Source organism: Lathyrus oleraceus, chromosome 2, assembly GCF_024323335.1.
Source record: "Lathyrus oleraceus cultivar Zhongwan6 chromosome 2, CAAS_Psat_ZW6_1.0, whole genome shotgun sequence".
Lineage (NCBI taxonomy): Eukaryota > Viridiplantae > Streptophyta > Magnoliopsida > Fabales > Fabaceae > Lathyrus > Lathyrus oleraceus.
In genome coordinates, this window is record NC_066580.1 from 383,708,583 (window position 1) to 383,732,251 (window position 23,669).

Consider the following 23,669-nt stretch of genomic DNA (forward strand, 5'->3'; position numbering starts at 1 on the left):
AGTGTTTTGACTTCTATTTATAGTAACTAGCAAACCAACCAAAAATAACAGCTTTTCAAACAGTGGAAAGTACTCAGAAAACTGAGTTTACGCACGAGCGGTCGACCATAGGTCGGCGTGCGCTGACCCGTGGGAAATGCGCTGACCCCTATGGTCGACTCAAAGGTTTCATGCGCTGGCCCGTGGATAGCATCACTATGCCATGCGCCGACCTGTGGTCGACTCAAGGGTTTTATGCGCTAATCCGTGAGCTATGCGCCGACCCTTATGGTCGACTCAAGCACGCATGCGCTGACCAATCTCCAATTTGTCTGAGTTATGCGCTGACCCGTGAGCTATGCGCCGACCCTTATGGTCGACTCAAAGTCTTCAAATCTGCAGAAATTTGTGTTTTGTGATTTTCATGCATTTCGTCATGATCACACTTTGTCCACATATGTTTTTAATAATTATAAGGGATTTAGATAAGCATAGGAAAGGATATGATGGGTAATGTGTTGCATTTGTTTGTAGACGTGCATGGTGGTCATTTGTCATCATCGAAACTTGCGATCGTATGTTGTCTGACTCTTTGCCTTTACAAATGATGTTATTCCCATTGCATTAAGAAAAAGGAAGATAACTTGCACTCAATATCCCATTGAAAGATTTATGTCATATGAAAAATTATCACAAAAATACAGGGCATTTGTAGCAGCACTTGACAACACAAATATTCTAAAAAAATATTCAAGAAGCACTTCAACCGCTCGAGTGGACAACAACTATAACATAATAGGTTAAAGCATTTATTGAAAATAACACTTGGGAAATTATTGTTTTACCAGAAGGGAAGAAACAAGTTGGATGTAAGTGGATATTCTCAATCAAATACAATGTTGATGAGAGCATAAACCAATATAAGGCTCGATTGGTGGAAAAGGATTTCACCCAATCATATAGCATAGACTATGAAGAAACATTTGCTCCAATGGCCAAACTTAACTCAGTGCGAAGAGGAAGTATACATGAAAATTGTCTCGGGACTTGAATAATTCAGCACCTTAAACAAGGTGTGCAAGCTTCAAAAATCCTTGGATGGTCTCAAGCAATCCCATAAAAAGTGGTTTGAAAGACTAACTAGAGTTATAAAAAAGGAGGGATTCATACAAAGCCAATCAGATTACACTATGCATGTTAAACACTCGTTGGAAGCAGACCCTGCCTTTAGCACGAGCAAGAAGTGCTATAGCACTGGGCCCCAAATTTTGAGGGACTCACATATTTTTTTTAATTACTACAAATATATATTTTACACATGTTATTTTAAAAATAGATGTTAAATCATAATGTTTTCAAAATCTATTTTACATTTGTTTGTTAAAAATAGGTGTAAAAATATTTTTTTTCAAAATTTATGATTTTGTACGGTTTTTTTGAAAAAAAACGATATAAGTTCATATTCTTTTAGGCCAATTTTTTAAATTAGATCGAGGCCCCCGAATTGATTGAACCGACCCTGATTGAAAGAGGAGGTAACTTTATTCATTATGTATGTTGATGATATTGTTATCATAAGAGATGATCATGAATAAATTAAACACCGAAAAGAACTCTAAGCTAGAGAGTTTGAAGTGAACGACTTAGGGAAAGTATTTATTAGGTATGAAAGTAGCTGGTACAAAGGAGGAAATATATGTGTCTCAAAGGAAATACACCCTAGACTTACTCCAAGAAACCAAAATGCTTGGGTGTAAGACTGCCAACACTCCTAAGGAATCAATAAGCAGATGCAGCTCTAAAGAAAATCCTTAAGCTAACAAAGGTAAATACAAAGTCTAGTCGAGAAATTAATCTACTTAACTCATACTCGATCTGATATTAGATTTGTCGTGAGCATGACAAGTCCTGTTGAAGCTCACATGATACTTGTGAGCAGGATTCTACAATACCTTAGGGGTACACTAGGTAGAGGTCTTCATTTCAAGAAAAATTCAAATAGGGATATTGAAGTATACACTGACTCAGATTGGGTTGGTTGTATATCAGACAAAAAATCAAGTACTGGCTATTGCTCTTTTATGTGGAGAAACATGGTTACTTGGAGAAGCAAGAAACAACCTGGGGTAGCTAGAAGTGGTGCAGAAGTTGAGTTTAGGGTCATGGCACAAGGCATTTGTGAAGGAATATGGCCGAAGAAAATACTTGATGAAATTGGAATTCAAACCAATTACACCATAAGGTTATATTGTGACAACAAAGTTGCCATCTGCATCGCAAAAAATCCAGTTCACCATGAAGAACAAAACACGTGAAAATTGACTGACATTTCATAAAGGAGAAAATTAACAATGGTATTATAAGTATTGATCATGTATCATCGTGCAATCAAACAATAGACATCCTAACTAAAGCTCTCTCAATAAATATATATGAAAATATCCTAACTAGGCATGATAGATATCTACCACCCAGATTTAAGGGAGTGTTGATTCCGAAGTCAAAATTGGATCTTTAGGGTTCTAATTATCCAGCTATTAGTAGATAATAATTAGGATTAAAACTTTAAGCAAGATATGTTGGAACATTTGTGAATTATAAACACAACCTCTGTCATTTTATAATTACCATTATGTACAGACATGTGACGGAAGGCAGGCTTTAAGTAGTTAGTACCTTTCATTACTGATAAATCATACAGAATGAAATAACCTTAGACAGAGGTAGCCACTAGCCATCATTGTATGAACAACTCAAGGAAATGCTTTCTGGTCAATAAGTTGTCTACTTTTCTCCATTGCGGTTCGACTAATTCTTTCAATATATCGTAACAAAATTTTCAATCTCAAATCACCAGAAGCAGGCATGAGCATTGCATATAGTCCTCCTCATATTAGTAATTTAAGCTTTCTGTCCATCTTCATCAAAGGGTATTTCGTGGCGTGGTTTGTTGTACTTCTCCCGCAGTTGCTTTATAGGGATGAAATCTCCAGCTGAATCCATTCCATAGAACAGAAAAGACATGTAGGGGTGATCAAATCTTCCCTGAAAACAGCAAAAGCACCAATTCAATAACAGAAATAATACATATTTCGTTTTTTTTTATCAAGTATAGATCCATCCACTTACTTTGTCTGGTTTGTCAGGTATTAAAAGATTCTCCTCTGCAACTGAAAAAAATGGGAATAGTCAATCTACATTTTGTTTGTTTTCAGCAAGAAACCAAGAACATGGAATTGTAAAGTACTGAAAAGAAATTGTAGGTGAGAGTAACAAGATGTTTGTGAATGACGATAATTCCAGTTTTACCATACGCCACCAGTAGATCTGGTTCAGCACGTACGTCAACAAGTACCTGGACATTTCAAAATAGGGAAACCGATTAAAGCTCCGAACAATTCTTACTCAAAGGCATTCCGAATGTTAACACAATAAGAAAATTGATGAGGCAATATATCAAGAAACAATAGACACATTTACAATTAGATGTTCTTGTTTTCATATAAGCATGAAAATGATGTTTCATCTTAAAGTTTTAAATTTGGGTTGAGTTTAACTCATCCCTACAAAACCAGCTTGTAAGGTGAGGATTACCCACACTTATAAACACAACAAGCGTCATATCTCTAAGCAATGTGGGACTAAATCCACCCCTTCAAACCCAACACAATGAAGGTGTTGGGAGCTGCAATGAAGGCAAGTCAAAGTACCACAATTAAGACGACAAGTGGCGGACCGCAATTAAAGCGACAAGTGGCGGACCGTAATTAAGGCGGAAATTCTAACCGGTATAATAGAAAAAATAACATTAATGATTTCTTGGTATTGCAAAACGATTTATATTTTGATACAATTTTTTTCTCCAAAACGACTTATAAATAAAATGGAGGGAGCAGTAAAGTAGTACCTGTATTGTCTGATATATATGGCAGGTTGAAGTATTTTGAGTAATAATAAGAATTGAAGAATAGAAGACACATCAAATGCTTAGAAAGTTAAAATAATTTGATAAGAATTAAATTTGACCACATAGAAACAAAATAATTCATACAAATGCAATTTTTATCCTGAAGATTACCAAACCTGATAAAATGGTTGAGTGGAACCACGAGACAACTTTTTAACTTGTGCATTTTCCATCCATGAATTTGATTCACTGCATACTGGATCCATTCCTACAATTATAGCTCTATAGCCTGCAAGGTATATCGAGTAATAAACTATAAGGAGGGAAAAAAAAGTCATATTTTCTACTTTTATTAGATATTAAACATATCAATGTGTTGCCAATTAGATTTCCCCCCAGTTTTATAGAGATTCGAAACTCCCAAAACCAGTCCGGGTTTGTATTTGCAATTATAGCACCATAATTATAATTCTTGCTATTGGAAAGCTTCATAGTACAACCAAGAATCACCTTGTTGTTGTCGTGTTACATTGCACATTTGAGGTTTTCAAAAACCGAGCCAAACCAGCTGGTTCCAGCAGTTGAACTGGTAACCAGCCAGTTTGCGATTGGTTTGACTGTAGTAGTACTTTAGTCTGGTTGAATCGGATTTAACCTCTTGAATTGCATTTGGATCAACCAGTTCTTAATTTTTGCATTTTTTATACTCTTTTAATTATTTATTTGTTTTCTGGTTCAATCATGGTTGAATCGATTGAACCATGGCCAAAGGTCGCTCAGCCTCAAACTCAGGTCCAATTTCCGGTCCTATTTTAAAAGCATTTAAAAATAATTTGTTGTATTGATAGGAGAGATTTAAATTACTTACCAAATATTTTATGCTTTACTTTCTGCCCCAATCGAAACACATATTGTGCATTTTCATGTGCTAAGGCTTTAGCTGACACAGCCAGAGACTCTGCTTCGAGTTTGGAAATTTCATCACGTAATTTAGCAGCCAAGGCATAATCCTCATTCTCAATAGCACTCTGAAGGTCTGAACTGCAAGAGAAATAGGATTATTCTCTATCAATGTTCAAGCTGACCAACAGATTATGGGGATGAAAAACAAAAAATCAGCCGCCAATTAGAGTGTGCTTGTTTTCACATTATCGAAATTGGAATTCACACACACATACACACATGCACACACACGCTTTATCATTGAGAACAAGTAAGCTAAATACAAATGATGAAGAAATCTCACCGAAGACGTATAATACTTAGACCTTTATCTTGTGCATCACTTTTTGAAGACAATCCCCTTTTTGACTGTTGTTGCTTAATTACCTCTTCTTCAACCTTTCATAAATAATATATACCAAGTAAGTTTCTAGCCATTCAATGCTCCAATACCAGAAAAAATGGATGACTCGGAGACATATACACAGAGCGACATATTCTGACCGATAGACATACCATTGATTGAAGTTATCAATAGGCAAGAATCATACACACAATTCAAGGGTAACAAAACAGATATAGATAAATGAAATCACTGACAGAAACTGAGTAGTATAAGTGCATGTTCTGATACAAGGCGGGGATGTGAAAAGTAATTTTCCTCCGGGAAAACGTTATTTTATTATAATTGATTACTTTGTATAAGAATTGTTTTTGCTTCCAAACTTCGATTTGACTAGAATGCTAAAGAATAAATCTTAAATTAGGTTGAAAGTTTTACACCAAATTCTGCATCGTACTTGCATTTCAAGTAAAATTGTTATAAATCACTTCACTTCTAACTTGTTTTTAATGAAATCAATTTTACAAAATCGAGTTCATTGAAAATAACATCTGCTAATGCACACACGCGCGTAGGGGTGTTCGCGGTGCGGTTTGGGCGGTTTTTACGATAAAAATCATCCGAACCGCAAGAGAAAAAAGCATGCGGTTCGGTTTGGTTCGGTTGACTTTTAGAAATAAAACCAAACCAAACCAAACCAAACCAATGCGGTTTGGATTGGTTCGGTTGGTTCGGTTTTTTACAATATTTTTATTGAGTCATACATACACCGATAGAGAACAACGTAACTTTGTATTTAGTCATTCATACATTACTAAATAACATAAAAACTTATCATATTTAGACAAAAACTTCGCATTCAATATACACAAAATTAGATTAGACAAAAATGGAATAAAAAATATATATATAATAGTAGAATAAAATAATATCAAAGACATTATAATAAAACATAAAAAATATATGAGATGAGAGATTAGAGAAGATGAAAAAAAAAACATATGAGATGCGGGATTGAGAAGAAATGTGCGATAAAAACGTAATTGGAAGAGAAAATAGTAACATAAAAGATAAAAAAGAAAGAACATAAGAGATGAAATATTAGAGTAGAAAAAGCGAAACGTACATGGTAAAGAAGATGAGAAGAATGTGCGATACTACTGGGAGAGATTTAAGAAGGTTGAAATTGAAATCCTAAGTGTGAGTAAGAGAAAATCATTTTTAATTGTAAGGTTAAGGCATACTAAGTTTGAGTTTTGGATTGGATGTGGGATAATTGAAGTTTGAGTTGTAACATAATGCGGTTTGGTTTGGTTTAGTTCGGTTTGAAAAATACAAACCGCAAACCAAACCAAACCGTGCGGTTTTGTTAGAGAATGACCCAAACGGATCCGAACCAAATGCGGTTTTTTGCGGTTTTGGTTTGGTTTGGTTTGCGGTTTTCTATTGGTTTGGTTTGGTTTTGAACACCCCTACACGCGCGCACACACATAACCACTTCAAGTAGGTCTTGTAAACATAATAATCCACATAGCTTGGTATAGAATACTAGAACAGTATCAGTATCTTACTAATCTAACCTCAGTAAGTTTGTTTCGCAGCTGCTGTGCAATGTCATACTCTTCCATGTTTAAAGCACACTGACATTCAAAAGTTCCAAACAAACGAAACATTAAGAATTCTTCCACAAATATTTATCATTGTTTTAAATTTGCGGTCTGCAACTGCAATTGCGGCCGCGATATAAAAGGATTTTGAGGTATCCGCATCCGCATCGCAACCTCACTTTCAACCACACCGGACGCATTTTCCGGCAATACAAAGGTTCCTACCGCAACCATAACTGCAACTGCAATTTAAATAGATGCTATTTATAAATGATTAAAACCAGCTAAACCTGCACTCTAGTAGCTAAATCCAGCTGAAAGAAGAACATCAAGATATCCTCATTAGCACTTTCACTCTGCTCTACACTTGCATCCAACCCTTGTTCTCCTCCTCCTCTAAACATCCAACCCGCTTCAACCTTAAAACCACTTCTTCGTCTCGACACAAAAGGGTACCCAATGAAGACTAAGCTCTGCACACACTTGTTCCAAATCAAGTGTTTTCCAGCTGCAGACGCAACATGCGATCTTTTAAATGGCTCAAAAGGTGAAGAACCATAGATTCTGCTCTTTCCACATGTTGCTAGAGTGCTCAATGACACACCCTGCACCATTTTTATGACGCCAAAAATTGATGCTTCAGCCTCTTACCCTAAAAAGGGATATAGAGAAACACAAATTCACCCTTTTCTGAACACAATATTCCTGCATTATTGGCAATACATGAGTTCAAAATATGAAGCTTCAAATCATCAAATTATTTTTAAAAAAATCAACTTTAATTATAACTACGTTAATATCCACACATATTTGCAACATGGTTTATCAAATTAAACTAAAAAAATCAATTACCCCTTAAAATTACAAATTTTTATTGACAAATTAGAGGATTAGAAGCAAAAAATAACATGTGGGTATTGTATGAAAATTTTGATTAACAGAAATTCATTGATATGATTCAAGTGAAACAACTGTTCAAGAAAATTTACCAAAAGGTTAGCGGAAAAGGAAGTAGAAGCAGAAGATTCGATGGATTCCCAGTCACAGAAACAGAAGCGTGGAAAGGAAATGCGAAAATGTATTTGTATTTTCAATTATTCTTTTATATTTCTAAATTTTTCTAATAAAATCCTAAAATTATGATTGGTTAAGGTTTAGGGAGAAAATTTGAAGATTATTCTTTTATTTTAAGGATAATTGTGAATTGGATTTAATCATAAACCCATGTTTCCTAAGTTAATCTTTAATTTCTTTTGCTCTGATAATTTAATTGCTGAAATTTTACCCTTCTAATAATAGGTGGAACGATTGAGTTCAAAGATAATAATACTCTATGATATTAATGCACAATTATTAACTTAACTATTTTAATTGGATAAATTTTTAAATTAATCATTCAAGTATAAAAACACGTAAATATTTTTTTTCATTTTTAGAAAGTCAAACATAATTAAAAAAAAATTAAGTTATTTGAATATTTATTACCTTCATCTCTTTTCTTAAAGTAGAGTGAGTAAAATTTCAAGCACTTTGTTGGTCGATTTAGATAAATATAAATAAAATGTTCTTAGGAGAAGCTTTTATTTGGTTGAATCCATTGATTTGTGTGATTTTAGGCATAGATTTTAAGTCACTTTCCTCTTTTATAAATTATTACTCGTAGAATTGAGGATTCATTATACTCTTTCTATTAATATAAGTTTCACTTATAAAAGAAATCGAATTTTAAACTCTACAATAACTTTCACTTATAAAAGAAATCGAATTTTAAACTCTACAATAACTCTTAGGAGTTTCTAGTGAATTTGATTTTTTCAAACACATTCTTATATCGTGTTAATCTTGTATTTTACAACCTCTTAAACACAATTTATTGGACTAATAGGAACGGTCACTTAATTTATCAGACATATGATAGATATGGTAAAGTCTATGAGAGGACACGTAAGAGGAGTGAGAAGAGAATGACTCACACATAAAACAAATTCTGTTAAAGGCTGCACATGGGCCAGGACAGCTGGCAACAGCAAAGTGGTGAGAGAATGTAGGATCTGAGTGAATAAATGATGAGAGCAAATCTTAGATTTATTACGCATGAATTAAGTGGAGAAATCCCCCTAGGAGAGTCAGGCCTCTCGAAGTGCCTATTTTCAGCTTTTTACTTCATCTTTTCTGCACTTTTGTATTACTAGATTCCCATTTGAACATCTAGTATTGAATCACAATTATTCCTCATAATCATTCTGTGTACTTGTCTTTTATTTTTCCTAAATACTAAATTGATTCTATCAATTTGGTATCTAGAGCCTTGGTTACGTCTATTTGTGAATGGTCTGTACGCGAAGAATCATGGAAAACAGAGTAGACATGATAGAATAGAGGATGGACCGTTTTGAAGGAACGATGGAACAAATCCGCCAGCTGCTGATGGAGCAACAATCGACACCGCAAGTTACAGTGGAGCAGATTCGTCAGTTGATTCAAGAGCAATCGGGTCGGAATCACGGTAGAAATGGAAGACCACGGAGGAGAGGGGAGGACGACGACGAAGAAGAGGAAGAAAGCGACCGGAGTACGATTTCGCGAGAATTGCGACCAAGACATCACCGTCATGGTGGGGAAGCGGATCCCGTTTTTTCGGAAGCAGACGAAGGTTAGAGATCCCAATTTTCAAAGGAGAGGATGCGTATGGTTGACTCGTGCGTGTTGAGAGGTATTTTCAGTTGAATGGGGTGAGAGTACGAGACAAGCTAGAAGCGGCGGTGTTGGCTTTGGAAGACAAAGCTTTAAATTGGTACCAATGGTGGGAGGAACATGCACCATTGAAGACGTGGGAGGAATTTAAGCTGGCTGTGATGAGGAGGTTTCAACCGGGTCTCTTACACAACCCGATAGGACCATTGCTGAGTTTGAGGCAAAAGGGGACGGTGGTAGAATACATGGAGAAGTTTGAGATGATGGTAGCTCCGTTGCGAAGGGAAGAGATGGGTATGTTGGATTCCATTTTTTTAAATGGACTGAAGGAAGAGATTCAGGCAGAACTGAAGCTTTATGAGAATCAGAGTTTAGCTGAACTCATGGATAGAGCATTACTGATTGAGGAGAAAAATGAGGTTTTCATAAAAAAGGGAAGTTCATGGAGGGATTGAGGGGGGGACTCTGAGGATGAAGGATCCTGGAGATTTTGGAGGAGTTAAGAAAGAGAGTGAGAAGACTCATAGTGGGGGAAATGAGAAATTTAAGGGTAGAAGGCTGAACCCTGCTGAATTAGAGGAAAGGAGTAAGAAGAGGTTGTGTTTCAAATGTGGGGACAAGTGGAATAGAAAAAATGTGTGTAAATTCAAGCACATGAGTTTGAAATTGTGTGAAGATAGTAGTGAAGAAGAGGAAAAAGAAGAGAACTGAGGAATACAACAAGAGGAGACAGAGGAAAAGGTGGAAGAATTTCAGACTTTGCAGTTATCGATGCAAAGTAAGGAGGGTTTTACTTCCAACAAATCTTTCAAAATATGGGTGAATGTGAAAAATAGGGACCTGTTAACCTTGATTGATTCTGGAGCAACCAGCAACTTTATTGATTCTAGGTTGGTGAAGGAGTTAGGATTGAATGTTGTGGAGACCCCTACTTATGTGATTGAGGTGGGTAATGGAGAGAAAGTAAAAAATCAAGGGATTTGTAAAGGATTGACATTTCAGATGCAAGGAGTGGAATGTAATCAACATTTTTTCTTGATGGAATTGGGAGGGTCAGATATGGTGCTAGGAATGGATTGGTTAGCTAGCCTAGGAAACATTGAAGCTAACTTTGGAGAGTTATGTTTGAAGTGGGAACAGAAGGGCCAGGTATACAAGATACAAGGGGATCCTGCCTTGTGTACCAGACAAGCATCTTGGAAGTCTATAATTAAAGTTTTAAATGATGAAGGAGTGGGGTTTTACTTGCAGACCCTGAAAACTGACACAGGGGAGCTTCCACAGGAGTTAACAAAATGGGGAGATGTGTTGAATGGTTTTGAAGAGGTGTTCAATTTACCTGCAGGCTTACCTCCTATAAGGGAGCATGATCATGCTATTAGGCTTAAAGCTGACGCGGTTATACCTAATCTCAGGCCATATAGATATCCATTTTTCCAAAAAAATGAGATTGAGAAAATAGTAAGGGGTATGCTGCAAGCTGGCATCATAAGGAATAGCACCAGCCCATTTTCAAGTCCAGTTTTATTGGTGAAAAAGAAAGATGGAGGATGGAGGTTTTGCATTGATTATAGGGCTTTGAACAAGGTAACCATTCCTAACAAGTTCCATATACATGTAATTGAGGAGCTATTGGATGAGCTCGGAGGTGCTATTATTTTTTCTAAGCTGGATTTGAAATCGGGATATCATCAAATTAGGATCAAGGAGGAGGATATAGAGAAGACGTCTTTTAGAATCCATGAGGGTCACTATGAGTATCTAGTGATGCCGTTTGGTTTAACAAACACTCCCTCAACATTCCAAGCTTTAATGAATGAAGTCTTGAGGCCTTTTCTTAGAAAATTCTGCTTGGTTTTCTTTGATGACATATTAATATTCAGCAAGAGTAGAGAGGAACATAAGAGACATATAATCATGGTTCTAAAGGTGCTTCAGGATTAGAAACTATATGCCAACAAGAAAAAATGCTCTTTTGGCCAGAAAGAGGTTGAATATTTGGGACATATCATTTCTGGACAAGGAGTATCAGCTGATCCCAAGAAGATAGAGGACATGCTCAAATGGCCCAGACCTAATGAGTTAAAAGGATTAAGGGGATTCTTAGGCTTAACGGGATACTATCGGAAGTTTGTAAGAAATTATGGGAAAATTGCTTGGCCGTTAACACAATTACTCAAGAAGTATAGTTTCAAGTGGAGTGATGATGTTCAAGTAGCCTTTGAGGGATTAAAAGTAGCCATGACCACCATACCTGTTTTAGCTATGCCAGATTTTGAAAAAGAATTTGTGTTGGAAACTGATGCTTCGGGTAGAGGAATAGGAGCTGTCCTCATGCAGGAAGGAAGACCTATTTGTTATATGAGCCAGACTTTATCTGACAGGGCTCAACAGAAGTCAGTTTATGAAAGGGAACTTATGGCTATTGTGGTTGCCATTCAAAAATGGCGGCCCTACTTACTTGGCAGACATTTCAAGGTGCACACTAACCAGAAAAGTCTCAAATTCATCACTGAACAGAGGATTATGGGGGAAGAACAGCAGAAGTGGTTGTCCAAACTTATAGGTTTTGACTTTGAGGTTAAGTACAAACCAGGAAGGGAAACACAATGTTGCAGATTCTTTATCTAGGCAGATGCAGTATGCTCACATTACTACCATTCAATGTGAAGTTTGGGAAGGGTTGGAAGATGAAATTCAAAAGGATGATAAGCTGGAAACTATTATGCAGGCATTGGTTTCAGATCCTCATAGCCATAAAGGGTTTCAACTGAAAGGAGGGAGGTTGTATCATGAAGGTAGAGTAGTAATTCCAAAGAACTCACTAAGAGTAGCTTAGATTCAAAATGAATTTCATGATACAGCTGTAGGAGGACATTCAGGACACTTGAGGACTTACAAAAGGATTGCTAGTGTGGTATATTGGGAAGGAATGAGGAAGAAAATTCAGGAGTATGTACAGGCTTGTGAAGTGTGCCAGAGAAACAAATACCAGACATTTACACCTGGAGGATTGCTCCAGCCTTTACCAATACCAACACAGATATGGAGTGATATATCCATGGATTTTGTTGGGGGGTTGCCTAAAGTCCAAGGAGTAGATACAGTCATGGTAGTTGTCGATAGGCTGACAAAATATGCTCATTTTCTCCCTGTCAGACATCCTTATACAGCAAAGGACATTGCTGAGTTGTTCATTCAAGAAGTGGTCAGATTACATGGATTTCCTAGCTCTATAGTATCTGACAGAGATAAAGTATTTCTAAGCCAATTCAGGTCTGAATTGTTTAAACAGGCTGGTACCAAGCTAAAATATAGTAGTGCCTACCACCCTTAGTTAGATGGGTAAACTGAGGTGGTCAATAGATGCTTGGAGACTTATTTAAGGTGTGTAACTGGCCTTAAACCCAAGCAATGGCCTAAGTGGTTAGCTTGGGCAGAATATTGGTATAACACCAATTATCATGCTTCTCTAAAAACCACACCCTTTGAAGCTCTATATGGGAGAGCACCCCCTGTGTTAGTAAAAGGAGACACTCCATTTTCAGCAGTAGATGAGATCAATAAGTTGACTACTGAGAGAAATGTGATGCTAAAGGAATTACAAGAATAGTTGCTTAAGGCTCAGGATGTTATGAGGAGTCAAGCCAATAAGCACAGAAGGGAAGTGGAGTATGAGGTGGGAGAGATGGTTTTTTTGAAGATCCAACCCTATAAAATGAAGAAACTTGCCAAGAGGGTGAATCAGAAGTTGAGTCCTAGATACTATGGACCTTATGAGATACTGTAGAAGATTAGGGCAGTAGCCTACAAGCTAAAGTTGCCTGAAGATACTAGAGTACATCCTGTTTTTCATGCCTCTCTTCTAAAGAGAGCTGTCACACCTTCTTTGGAACCCCAGCCCCTACCAGCATGTATGAACGAGGAATGGCATCTTGAGCCTACTCCTGAGAAGATTATAGAGGCTAGGAGAAATGAACAAGGGGAATTAGAGGTTTTAGTGAAGTGGAAAAATCTCCCTGATTTTGAAAATTCTTGGGAATTAAGAAACAAGATGAAGACAGAATTTCCAACACATCTCCTTGAGGTCAAGGAGAGTTTTGAAGGGGGGGGGGGGGGGGGGGGGAGGGTATTGATAGATATGGTAAAGTCTATGAGAGGACACGTAAGAGGAGTGAGAAGAGAATGACTCACACATAAAACAAATTCTGTTAAAGGCTGCACATGGGCCAGGACAGCTGGCAACAGTAGAGTGGTGAGAGAATATAGGATCTGAGTGAATAAATGATGAGAGCAGATCTTAGATTTATTACGCATGAATTAAGTGGAGAAATTCCCCCTAGCAGAGTTAGGCCTCTCGAAGTGCCTATTTTCAGCTTTTTACTTCATCTTTTCTGCACTTTTGTATTACTAGATTCCCATTTGAACATCTAGTACGGAGTCACAATTATTCCTCATAATCATTATTCTGTGTACTTGTCTTTTATTTTTCCTAAATACTAAATTGATTCTATCAACGTAACACTTCAAAATTCCAACAAACCTAATATACATGATTTCAAAGAGTGTTTATTGTGTATTTGTCGCGTCGAGATTTTAGATTCGAAATTTAAAAATATTTTAAAAATTTTGCCAAAATATTTGAGTAAGCCATAAAGTGTATTGAAAATCCACTTATTTTTTCCAGGAACATAGACATTCATTAATAGTAAAATACATATCTAAATAAAAATAAAAACTTGTTTAGAATAGAAATTAGTAATATACTTCATAACAAAACATTAAATATTGATTAATTACACACACAAGCAAGAACATTACATAATACAACAAATATATATTCATAGGTGTTTACATTTTAGACATGATTCTTGATGGAAGAACTGTATCCACTCTGAGTATCATAGTACCTAGACCAAAGCATAACACCTCCATATTTTGAAGAATCCTTAATTGCTGGAAGCACTTTAGAAGTAAGATCAGTTGCAGATATGAATCCACTACCTGCTGCCTCAGGAGAAGCAGGCAGCCCCAAGAAGATCTTCTTTGCTGGAATATCAGATATCCATTGTTTCCATGCATCTTCAAGGTTGCTAATTGCACCTCCACTATATTGACAAGGAGGGTTGTTGTAGAATTGAACCCAAACACAATCGAAAAGACCTGTTTTTAGGGCATTTCCTATCCAAGCATCAGGAAAAGGGCATTGAGGAGCTGCTGTCAAGTACACATTTTTGCCGTATCCTTTAAGGTACCTTGCAAGATCATCCCAGTACAGGTTTGTTCCTCCTTCGATGTCGAAATCGATGCCATCAAGAACGGCGGGGCCGAGAGGACGAGACGGAGACTGTCCTCCTAAGAAGTTGTTCCAAAGGTAAGTTGCTACTTGTTTTGCGTCCTGAGAGGATGCGAGTGAGTAACTACCGGCGCCTCCTCCGATTGAGAGCAAGACCTTGATCCCTTTGGCTTGACAAGATTTAATGTCAGGGGTTAACTTTGTGCAAGCGTTACTGTATGGATCACAGTGTCCGGCTAGGTTTATCATTGGTTTTTGGCCATTTCCAAAGGATGGAAGAAAGGCTAAGATGACAAACTCATAGTTTCCTGTGGCGCATGTTTGTGCAAGGGTGCCTTCATTACCATTTTGACCCCAGTAGATTGCTATGCTCCCAGCATTAGAACCATATGTTAATGCTAATAGTATCATAGAGAAGAATGAAACTGAGTTAGCCAACTTAGCCATTTTCACAAAATCAAACGTTACTAAAATTAAGGTGTTTATAGTTTGAATAACTATTGATGTTAGAGGAGGCTATTTATAAAGTGACAATTAACATAACATGCTTCTAATCCTGAACATGTTTGTTTGTTTATGTGATTTGTTCTCATGCTTTAGTCCAAATTTGCATTAATTGATGTTGATGTTATATAAACAGCGTGCAAATTAGCCAGTATTTATTTATTCACTATTGTTTCTGATTTTTCTTCCACTCCACTCTTTGCTAATACAGTCAGCATACAAGTCAATACAACTTTAATCCGGTCGATATTTGTCAAACACTTTGGAGAGATTACAGAGATCAAAATAACATTGAATTTTATTCAGAACTCACTTAGGAGAGATTACAGAGAAAAAATTACAATATTATATTACTTACAGAGAAACTCATCAACGGTTGGGAAAAATATATATCAAAAGGTAAAACTTGATTCTTACATACACAGATATATAGATCCTCTTCTGCCTATAACAAGTGAGATTGTGAGAGTAATTGGCAAGGCAAGTAATGCAGAAACTACAATTAGTGATGCTCTTTATCAACTGATCTTAGATATGTGGATGAAATGCTCAAGGTCTTTGATAAACATATTTTGTTCTGGGATCCACAATAAGACCCTTTCCTCCATTCACTTCTAAGTCGTGCCTATAAAATATTAGCTCAAAACAAATTATAACCAATAATATAAACATAAAATTATATATTGACAAAAATATGATAACAAATTTCGACAATAATATAATGGTCAACACAGTTTAAATTAGGGATGGCAAACGGGGATGCTCGCCAAACAAAAGTCTGTAAAAAAACGGAGCGGGACAGACATAGTTAAGGGTGCGGGTGTAAAATCTTGGCCCGCCGCGCAAATATGCATGATATCTATTAATCCTAATTTGTGTTTAAAGATAACACCTGAAATTGTGGTTAATTATGTTTAATGGATGGTTAACAAGTTGTGACATCATGTTATATCCATTAATCATCACCTAAGCATAATTAACCATGTATTTTTTAACTGTGTTGACCATTCAAATTGTTAACGAAAATTGTTGTCGCATTTTGTGTCAAAATAAACAGTTCTAAATTAAACTACATTTAGAAACATTTCATGGAATAACTTTATGAGAAACAGAGACGACAAATGAAAACATTAAGACTCAACTGAAACACAAAATCTGGAATTGTCAACTGCTCACGCGGTACATATCTGAAGAGCTGCAGAAGTCTATCAACATATACCACTTTCTTCCAAACCTAGAAATCAAATACCATCGGATATAACACAATTAGGATGTTCTCAAATAGGGATAAATCAACTAAAGTAATTTGATTTTCCTATCATACCACATTGTTCACCAGTAACTGTAGAGCTAATACTGTAACTTTAAGTCCTAAAGTTGGGTGAAGAATATATATTGCCTGGAAATATCAGACTGTGAGATCAGAACAAAGACTACAAAGGTCTAACAGTACTACATCGGGAAAGCATAAATACTGCTTACATGTAGGTTTTGCTGGTGCTTCCGTCCAAGTATTTGTTGTAATCTTTTCATCCAACCTAGGTCTGGTTGCCTATGCATACAAAAATAGACAATTTATAAAAGTACAAAAATAGGGTGGAGAACGGTGACAGCTGATCTCTAGGAAACCATATTACTTAGCAAGCATTGCACAAAGTTTGAAGCTACCAATTATAGAAGCTACTTGTAAACCATTTAGCACGAGACTTTAGATTGATGATGTATCAAATGTCCAATATGTGTGTGTCAGTGTCAAACACCAACATATGTGGTTAGTTCAATCATTTATATTTTCTCAAATTTTATTACCGTTGTTTCCCTGTTAGTGTCGTGTTCGGTGTCTGTGTAAGTAGGTACTAGTGATACAGCAACTAACTCTCGATGTATGGGCATTGTTATATGTATTGTCCAGCAACTAAAAAAGGTACTAGTGATACAATTACATAAAAAAAGGTGAATTTAATTAATTTTAGAAGGTGTAAGTAGGTGTTTGACAATTACATAAAATGCCCATACATCGAGAGTTGAATTTCTAGTTCTCTTATATTTCTGATTGAATAAAAGGTGAATTTAATTAATTTTAGAAATGAAAATATTTTTTTATTTAAGTAACCGAACAATACATATAACAACTAAATCCCCTAATTAAGGTTTAGTGTTAGTCAATTTCTCTCAACCATCCAACGTACGCATATTTCATACCTTCATTTTTAGCATACGAGAGTAAACCAATCTTAAATCCTAAATATCCATTATTAACACTTACACTTGTAGAGATGCGGCAGAATGAGAGTATACAATAGTATAAGGCTTCTGTATTATTGGCTCGAACTCCTGAAATGTAACAATAAGAAATTTTCAATATATTTGAAAACATAACAGGGTGAGGGAAAAAATATGGATTCAAAGTTAATGATCTAATGAATGAGTCAGACTTATGCATGACAACAGTAAAAGATGCCAAGCTGAAGGGTGCAAAATATGAATCACCTTCACCACATAAAGCACAAATCGCTCCAGATCAAGACATCTAAGCAAAAAATGAGCCCCCACAACAACCATGACAGGACGACCCTCACTGTCCACCCCTCCACGATAGCTGAAAAACACAAACATTTTTTAAAATAAATGTAAATTTCATTCTGAATACATGCATGAAAACTTCATATCAATTGGTTAAGAAACAAAAAGATATTAAACTTTAAAGAGCATAAAACTTCATTATTTGCTTATCAACTATTAAAATATTTTATGTTCTCTTATGTGGAAGAACATCACTGGCCTCATTACAGGACTGCATTATAAAGTCTTTAAGATTTTGGTTATGAAGCCAACAAGAATTGAAGAATGTACGAACCATATGTCAGTTTATCTTGTATTGTCCAAACGGCAGAAAATTCCTAAACCCAGAAACCTTACATTTCATTAATTGCATTAGAATCAATCACATTTATGGTGAATGGTACTAGTATTACTGAATCATCGTTGATTAGTACTGATTAGCTCTAACTTACAAGATGATTTCCCTTATATGATTAATGATTAATACCACACATAAAAGATATACACATGTATAATGTTTAGTAACACATTTTTATTCTCGATTTCATGAATCCAAAAACAATGAAGTAGGCAAATATACCAAGTAATTTGGCTAAAAGTAATCAAAGTATTCAAAAGAAAGGCGATGAAATAGAAGGACCCTTACACAATCTTCATCTCTGCAATTTCAGATAGATTTAAGGATTTTGCTTTAGAAAGATATCTAGAGTGCAGAGAATATTCTTCAGCGGCAGACAATGTTGGTCCACCTAGGTCACCGAATCCAAGTAAATTAGCAAAATTCCAGCCTCGTTGTGCTTGAACAGTTTTCTCCCACTGTTCCAGACGTCTTTCATCAGGGTCTTTAATCAAAGACATGAAGGCAGGATCTAGAAATGAATCTAAATATGATGAAGTCCTATAAAAGCAACATTAATCAGGAATATTCATTAAGTAAAATTTTAATAATGGACATCCCTTCATTCAAATACAATGGAAAAACTAATGTTTGGGGAAACGATAAAATAACTTTCTATTATTTTTGTTGCAAAAGTGAAGCAGAAATCCTCATGGTCATTGATAATGCTGGAAATACTCTCTGACAAGATGAAGCACAGCAGCATTGTAAAGAACAAATAGAAATTTTTAAATTATAATGTAAAACCACATTTTGGTCTGACGTTTTCTTTTTCTCACTTCAGCCCTTGACATTTTTTTCCTTTTAGTCCCAGACATAAACAACCTTTCTTTATTTTATTTAGTCCTCTTGACCTTGTTATTTAATAAACGAAAAAATGTTCATGTGTCATGTTAGGATAATGTGGCATCATTCTCTGCTAATGTGACAATTTGATCTAAGATAACATGATGAATACATTATACAAGGTTGTCAAACTCAATAATCTAGGTAAACTTGTGGAGCATCTTTATACTATTTTTAAAAAAAATACCTATACATATATACAATCTTACAATATAATATAATCAGAAAAAAAGAATCATGCCAAGTTGAGATATATAAAATATGAAAAAATAAAGTAATCTTGAATGAAATATAAAATATCTTACTAAAATATAAAATATAAAAAGTAATCTAGAGTGAAATATAAAATAGGAAAAATTCTCTTACTAAAAATTTACTGACCTGCGAAACACACCAACATCACTAACAGGAAGATCAACTGGTTCTCGAGATGGTTTTGGACCCTTTTTTTTAGGCAAAGGCTTTATTCTGATTTTACGCTCATCTATGGTAGTCTCGCCATTCTCATCCCCAACATCCGCAGGAAGCTTTAACAAAGCCACCTCCTCCTCGTGTTTATCCCGAGGAAAGTAAAGTGTAAGCAACCTACATGGTAAAAATGCAAACTGTAACGGGAAAGAATGAATAAGTAATCCAGAGAGTATGCAGTGAAAAGCAAATAAAACAAACTGGCATAATTTATAAAGAAGTTCCTTTCATTTGAAACATTACAGGTAACGGCAATAGAGAAACACCTTTTATAGATGTCGTTATCAATTGTGCTGGTAGTACAAAATACAACAGCTGTTACATTGTTTTTCTGCTTCTCAAGAAACCGCCGCACAGTTCCTGAATAAAAAGACATAAGAAAATGTGAAAGGATAAGGCGTAGAAGACTAATAATAATGTATTATACATACATCAGGTATGAGAAAATACCTCTCTAATTGACAACATAAAAAACCATACACTATATGCTAGAGACACTCAACATTGCATGTTAAATACCCTAAGACTATGTTTTGATATATGATGATGGCTGCAATGGAATGGTATGAGATGGAAGGTATTTGGATTGAATGGATGTTTTGAAACTGTATAAAATGGTATAATCATGCATGCAAGGATGCAGCAACTAAACATACATGCATCTATTTTCCTTCTTATGCTGCTGCACCTTGTCGTTCCCTTTATCATTAATTTAAACAACACTTAGTTTTTCCCTCTCCCCCTCCCTTGACCAATGAAATTCTCTTCCTCTCTATCTAAGATAAAGCAAACACATTATTTTTCAGGTTTTTGGTATCAATGACTGATATGTTCAGTCCAGATGGAACAGAAACGAAGAAATATATCTCCAATATTTGGAACTGTGTAACTCATACTAGATAGCCAAAGTTAACCTATTTAATCTATCAAGTCAAGTTTTCAAAAAAATAATAATAATAAAGTCAATTTAGAAACTGAAAGCATGAGTGGAGAAAACTCACTTATAGCTACATGTGCAGCTGGTTCACGGGGATAGTTCTTTGCATCTGTATAAATACAGCCCATAGCAATGCTGCATTAACATATGCAGAAAAAAATAGCAAGTTTTAGATATTTGAGGTAACATGGGAGAAGCGCCAACTATTTCTAAAATAAAAAATAAAAAAAAATGACAACTTTTAAAAACCTTTGAAGCCCATTTTCAATTAGAAGCTCAAGGCAAGAACGATAACAGTGACTTAAAGCATTCTCTGCAGCAGTGTGGTACTTCATTGCATACTTTGGACCAACTGTATGGATAACTTTCCTGCCAGAATTTATCAAGGCATAGAGTATCATATTCTAGGTATCTAACTTCTAGCCAAGACAGCTGCATGCAACTAAGGAAGAAATATAGGTCAGTAAAAAAGGGGAAGAATACATTGTATAACTGGTAGAGCACGGTATATGAATAACCGATCTCACATGCTAAAACGAAGAAAAAGAGAAAACATGCCATAACATACAAAATGCATGCCAATATGATGAGTACCTCGAATTCAGAAGAAGAAATTAAGTAAACAAAATAAATCAAACAACGGAAAATAGAATGTACTTAATTGATGAAGGAAGAAAAACTGTAGAAGGGAAAGAATCCCAATCTACTCCGGAGCCAAGCTCCTCAGAGATGGAGAAAACTCTCTCTCTCTCTCTTTGCCTAACCATAGTGGTTCCCTCCAATATTCTTATGAAATAGTAGCCATCATCATCCCAACTCACTCACCTCACTATTTATACTACTAGCTTACTAAGGCATAACAAACCTACTAACTAAGTAGCCTACCCCACTCTTTATTTACCATACTCTTTGTTGGGGAATCCGGGGAGCACCGGAAGTGTCAATGGGCCAAACGTCCTTGACGCCATATATCCATCCAAAAACTTAAGGCATTAGGGGTATGGGTCATTTCTCTTATATATCCAACATTTCCTCCATTTCTAGTCGATATGGGACTTAACGACTCACACTTGAATCCCAACACTCTTTATTACAACAATGCAACAACATTAACTTCAATATATTACCAGTTTTCCTTTTTTCCAGACAGGAGCAAAAAAGTAAGCCCTTATTGCTAATTGGCATTGGGGCTTCCCAAATGGAAAATGAAGATAACTACTTTATGACTTTGAAAATGTAAATTTAAAGGGACCAATATATACAAACCTTGCTGGAAGGTCATAGGCATTGGAAACTTTAGCCATCCCTGTTCGACATCCACCCTATCAAGAATAAGATATACGATATCATCTAATTTATCATACTTATATATCATTAACAAAAATTGCTTCCCAGTTTGATGTATATTTAGCCCAATTTCCCAACACACCTCTTATTCCACGTATGAATTCCAATATTTTACAAAAATAAAAAAATAAATTATAATATAAATACTAAATTTACAAAATGTTATCAACATTGAGCTCATAACAATATACTACTGCAGAAGCAGATAATAAGAACTATACCAAAGTTGCACATTCTTCTGCAAGACCGGGTCCAGCTGCAGCATGCAACCCAGGGCTGCTGTGTGCTTCATCCATGACCTGTTGACAAGAAACGGAACCCCGATGAGAAATACAATTTATTAGCAGCACTATATTTACTGGAGGATTAGCTGTAACCTGACATGAAATATCATTATATTACATAATCACAACACAATGGCCTGAGATGCAAGATAATTGTCAAGAATTGAGAGTACCTCTTTCGAACTTGATTTACAAGTTCACAAGATTGCGACAAGTGAATTGTGATTAAGGGTGAACAAAAATTGGTTTTTTATCAAGTTTATTTAAAATACAGATCCTTCTTTAATAACGTTATGCAAGCATTCTATCACTTAATATAACACGAAGGGAGAATTATGACTAACCTCATTTGTTGAATTCACGACAGCATCCACCTCTAGGTTCCAAGGATTCCCAGTCCACAAATATATCCGCAAATTTATTTCATGGTCAACTGGAAACCTAGACACCGAACCACCTGCGCCACTTCCAGTTCCTGATTTGAATGCCAAAGGATCGGGGAAATACGGATTGGAAAACGATGAATCTCCATTTTCACTCTCTAACAAATGATCCACGTCAATCCACCTTGGAACTTGATCTAATGTCACAACAGAGTCGCCACTGTCATTAGTCAATCCGCCCAGGGATGTGGCTGACGAAGCCGCCACAGGCCTGTACATTTTCGGAACTCCTATGTACCAACCCTTGTCTTGTGGTTTTCTAAATTACCCCCTTCCAAGTTCCACAATCACTGTAACAATGTAGCAACACATAAACAAATTACCATAACCAACCTCAACAATAAATAACTAGGTATATATAAATTCCAAGAATTAACAATTATCATTTTCTGGCAGCAAGAAAGAAAATGTATCAACAAATTGAAACACACACGCATACACAAAATTTGAATGGTAAGATATGGTGAAGGAAAAACCTAATCCTAAACTAGAATTATCAATGTGATAGAAAACTATAGATATATCTATATAATTGAAAAGGGAAAAACATAAATTACCTGAAATTGAAATCTGGATTTCGAAAAAGAAGAGTTATTTTGTATAGTTTGTCGTTAAAGTTTGATATTTGGGATCAATGAGAAGGGGGTAAAAGTGCAAGTGCTGTTATTGCAGGTTCCGCGGGACGAGAGAAAGAAGAGAAAAATGAAATTATTGTTTTGTCTCGGGTCGCAAAATCTGAATAATAACTAACAATGATTAACTACCCATTAACGTTAATTATTACAAATTTTATTTTATTTTATTTTATTTTAATTTAATACTTTATGAAAGAGAGAAAATGTGGGGACTGATTTTAATTTAAATGATTTTATTCAGCAATTTTATCAGTGTTCACTTCATCACATGTATTGTTCACCATCCTCAAATTATGATTTCCAAACATCTTCCATAGATTTCAACATCTTTCGGAGTTGTTTAGTAACTAAACACATGATGGATCGCTCTTTTGGTCACTATGTCAGAGTGCGGGTAGATGTGGAAATCACTACCAAACTAGATACAAATTTTTGTTCAGAAAGGCTTTGCATTTTTCTATGATGTGAAGTATGAAAA

The 23,669-nt window shown here is 35.7% G+C and overlaps 3 protein-coding genes across 6 annotated transcripts; all 3 read right to left on the reverse strand.

Moving 5' to 3' along the window:
• Positions 1–2,556: 2,556 nt before the first annotated feature.
• Positions 2,557–7,928, reverse strand: LOC127119622 (clp protease adapter protein ClpF, chloroplastic). Of its 4 annotated transcripts, none has more exons than XM_051049889.1 (9): positions 7,768–7,928; positions 7,069–7,483; positions 6,752–6,811; positions 5,133–5,227; positions 4,755–4,927; positions 4,063–4,175; positions 3,289–3,334; positions 3,109–3,149; positions 2,557–3,024 (listed from the first exon to the last, which is right to left on the reverse strand). In XM_051049889.1, exons 2-9 carry the CDS (start codon positions 7,390–7,392, stop codon positions 2,881–2,883), a joined length of 996 nt encoding a protein of 331 aa, XP_050905846.1. In that variant the 5' UTR covers positions 7,393–7,483; positions 7,768–7,928; the 3' UTR covers positions 2,557–2,880. The 4 variants fall into 4 exon arrangements, with proteins under 4 accessions (XP_050905846.1, XP_050905845.1, XP_050905849.1 ...); XM_051049888.1 differs by having other exon boundaries at positions 6,743–6,811; XM_051049892.1 differs by having other exon boundaries at positions 3,227–3,334; positions 6,743–6,811.
• Positions 7,929–14,330: 6,402 nt separating this feature from the next.
• On the reverse strand, positions 14,331–15,365 carry LOC127119624 (acidic endochitinase). The gene has a single exon (XM_051049894.1). The coding sequence runs from the start codon at positions 15,213–15,215 to the stop codon at positions 14,331–14,333; it is 885 nt and encodes a 294-aa protein (XP_050905851.1). The 5' UTR covers positions 15,216–15,365.
• A 178-nt stretch (positions 15,366–15,543) lies between these two features.
• LOC127119623 (uncharacterized) lies at positions 15,544–23,302 on the reverse strand. Its single transcript, XM_051049893.1, has 15 exons — positions 23,114–23,302; positions 22,458–22,846; positions 22,051–22,128; positions 21,749–21,804; positions 20,732–20,851; positions 20,547–20,617; positions 19,812–19,905; positions 19,459–19,662; positions 18,481–18,732; positions 17,763–17,871; positions 17,539–17,606; positions 16,755–16,824; positions 16,597–16,671; positions 16,415–16,506; positions 15,544–15,897 (listed from the first exon to the last, which is right to left on the reverse strand). The coding sequence occupies exons 2-15, from the start codon at positions 22,773–22,775 to the stop codon at positions 15,822–15,824; spliced, it is 1,683 nt and encodes a 560-aa protein (XP_050905850.1). The 5' UTR covers positions 22,776–22,846; positions 23,114–23,302; the 3' UTR covers positions 15,544–15,821.
• Between the last annotated feature and the right edge of the window lie 367 nt (positions 23,303–23,669).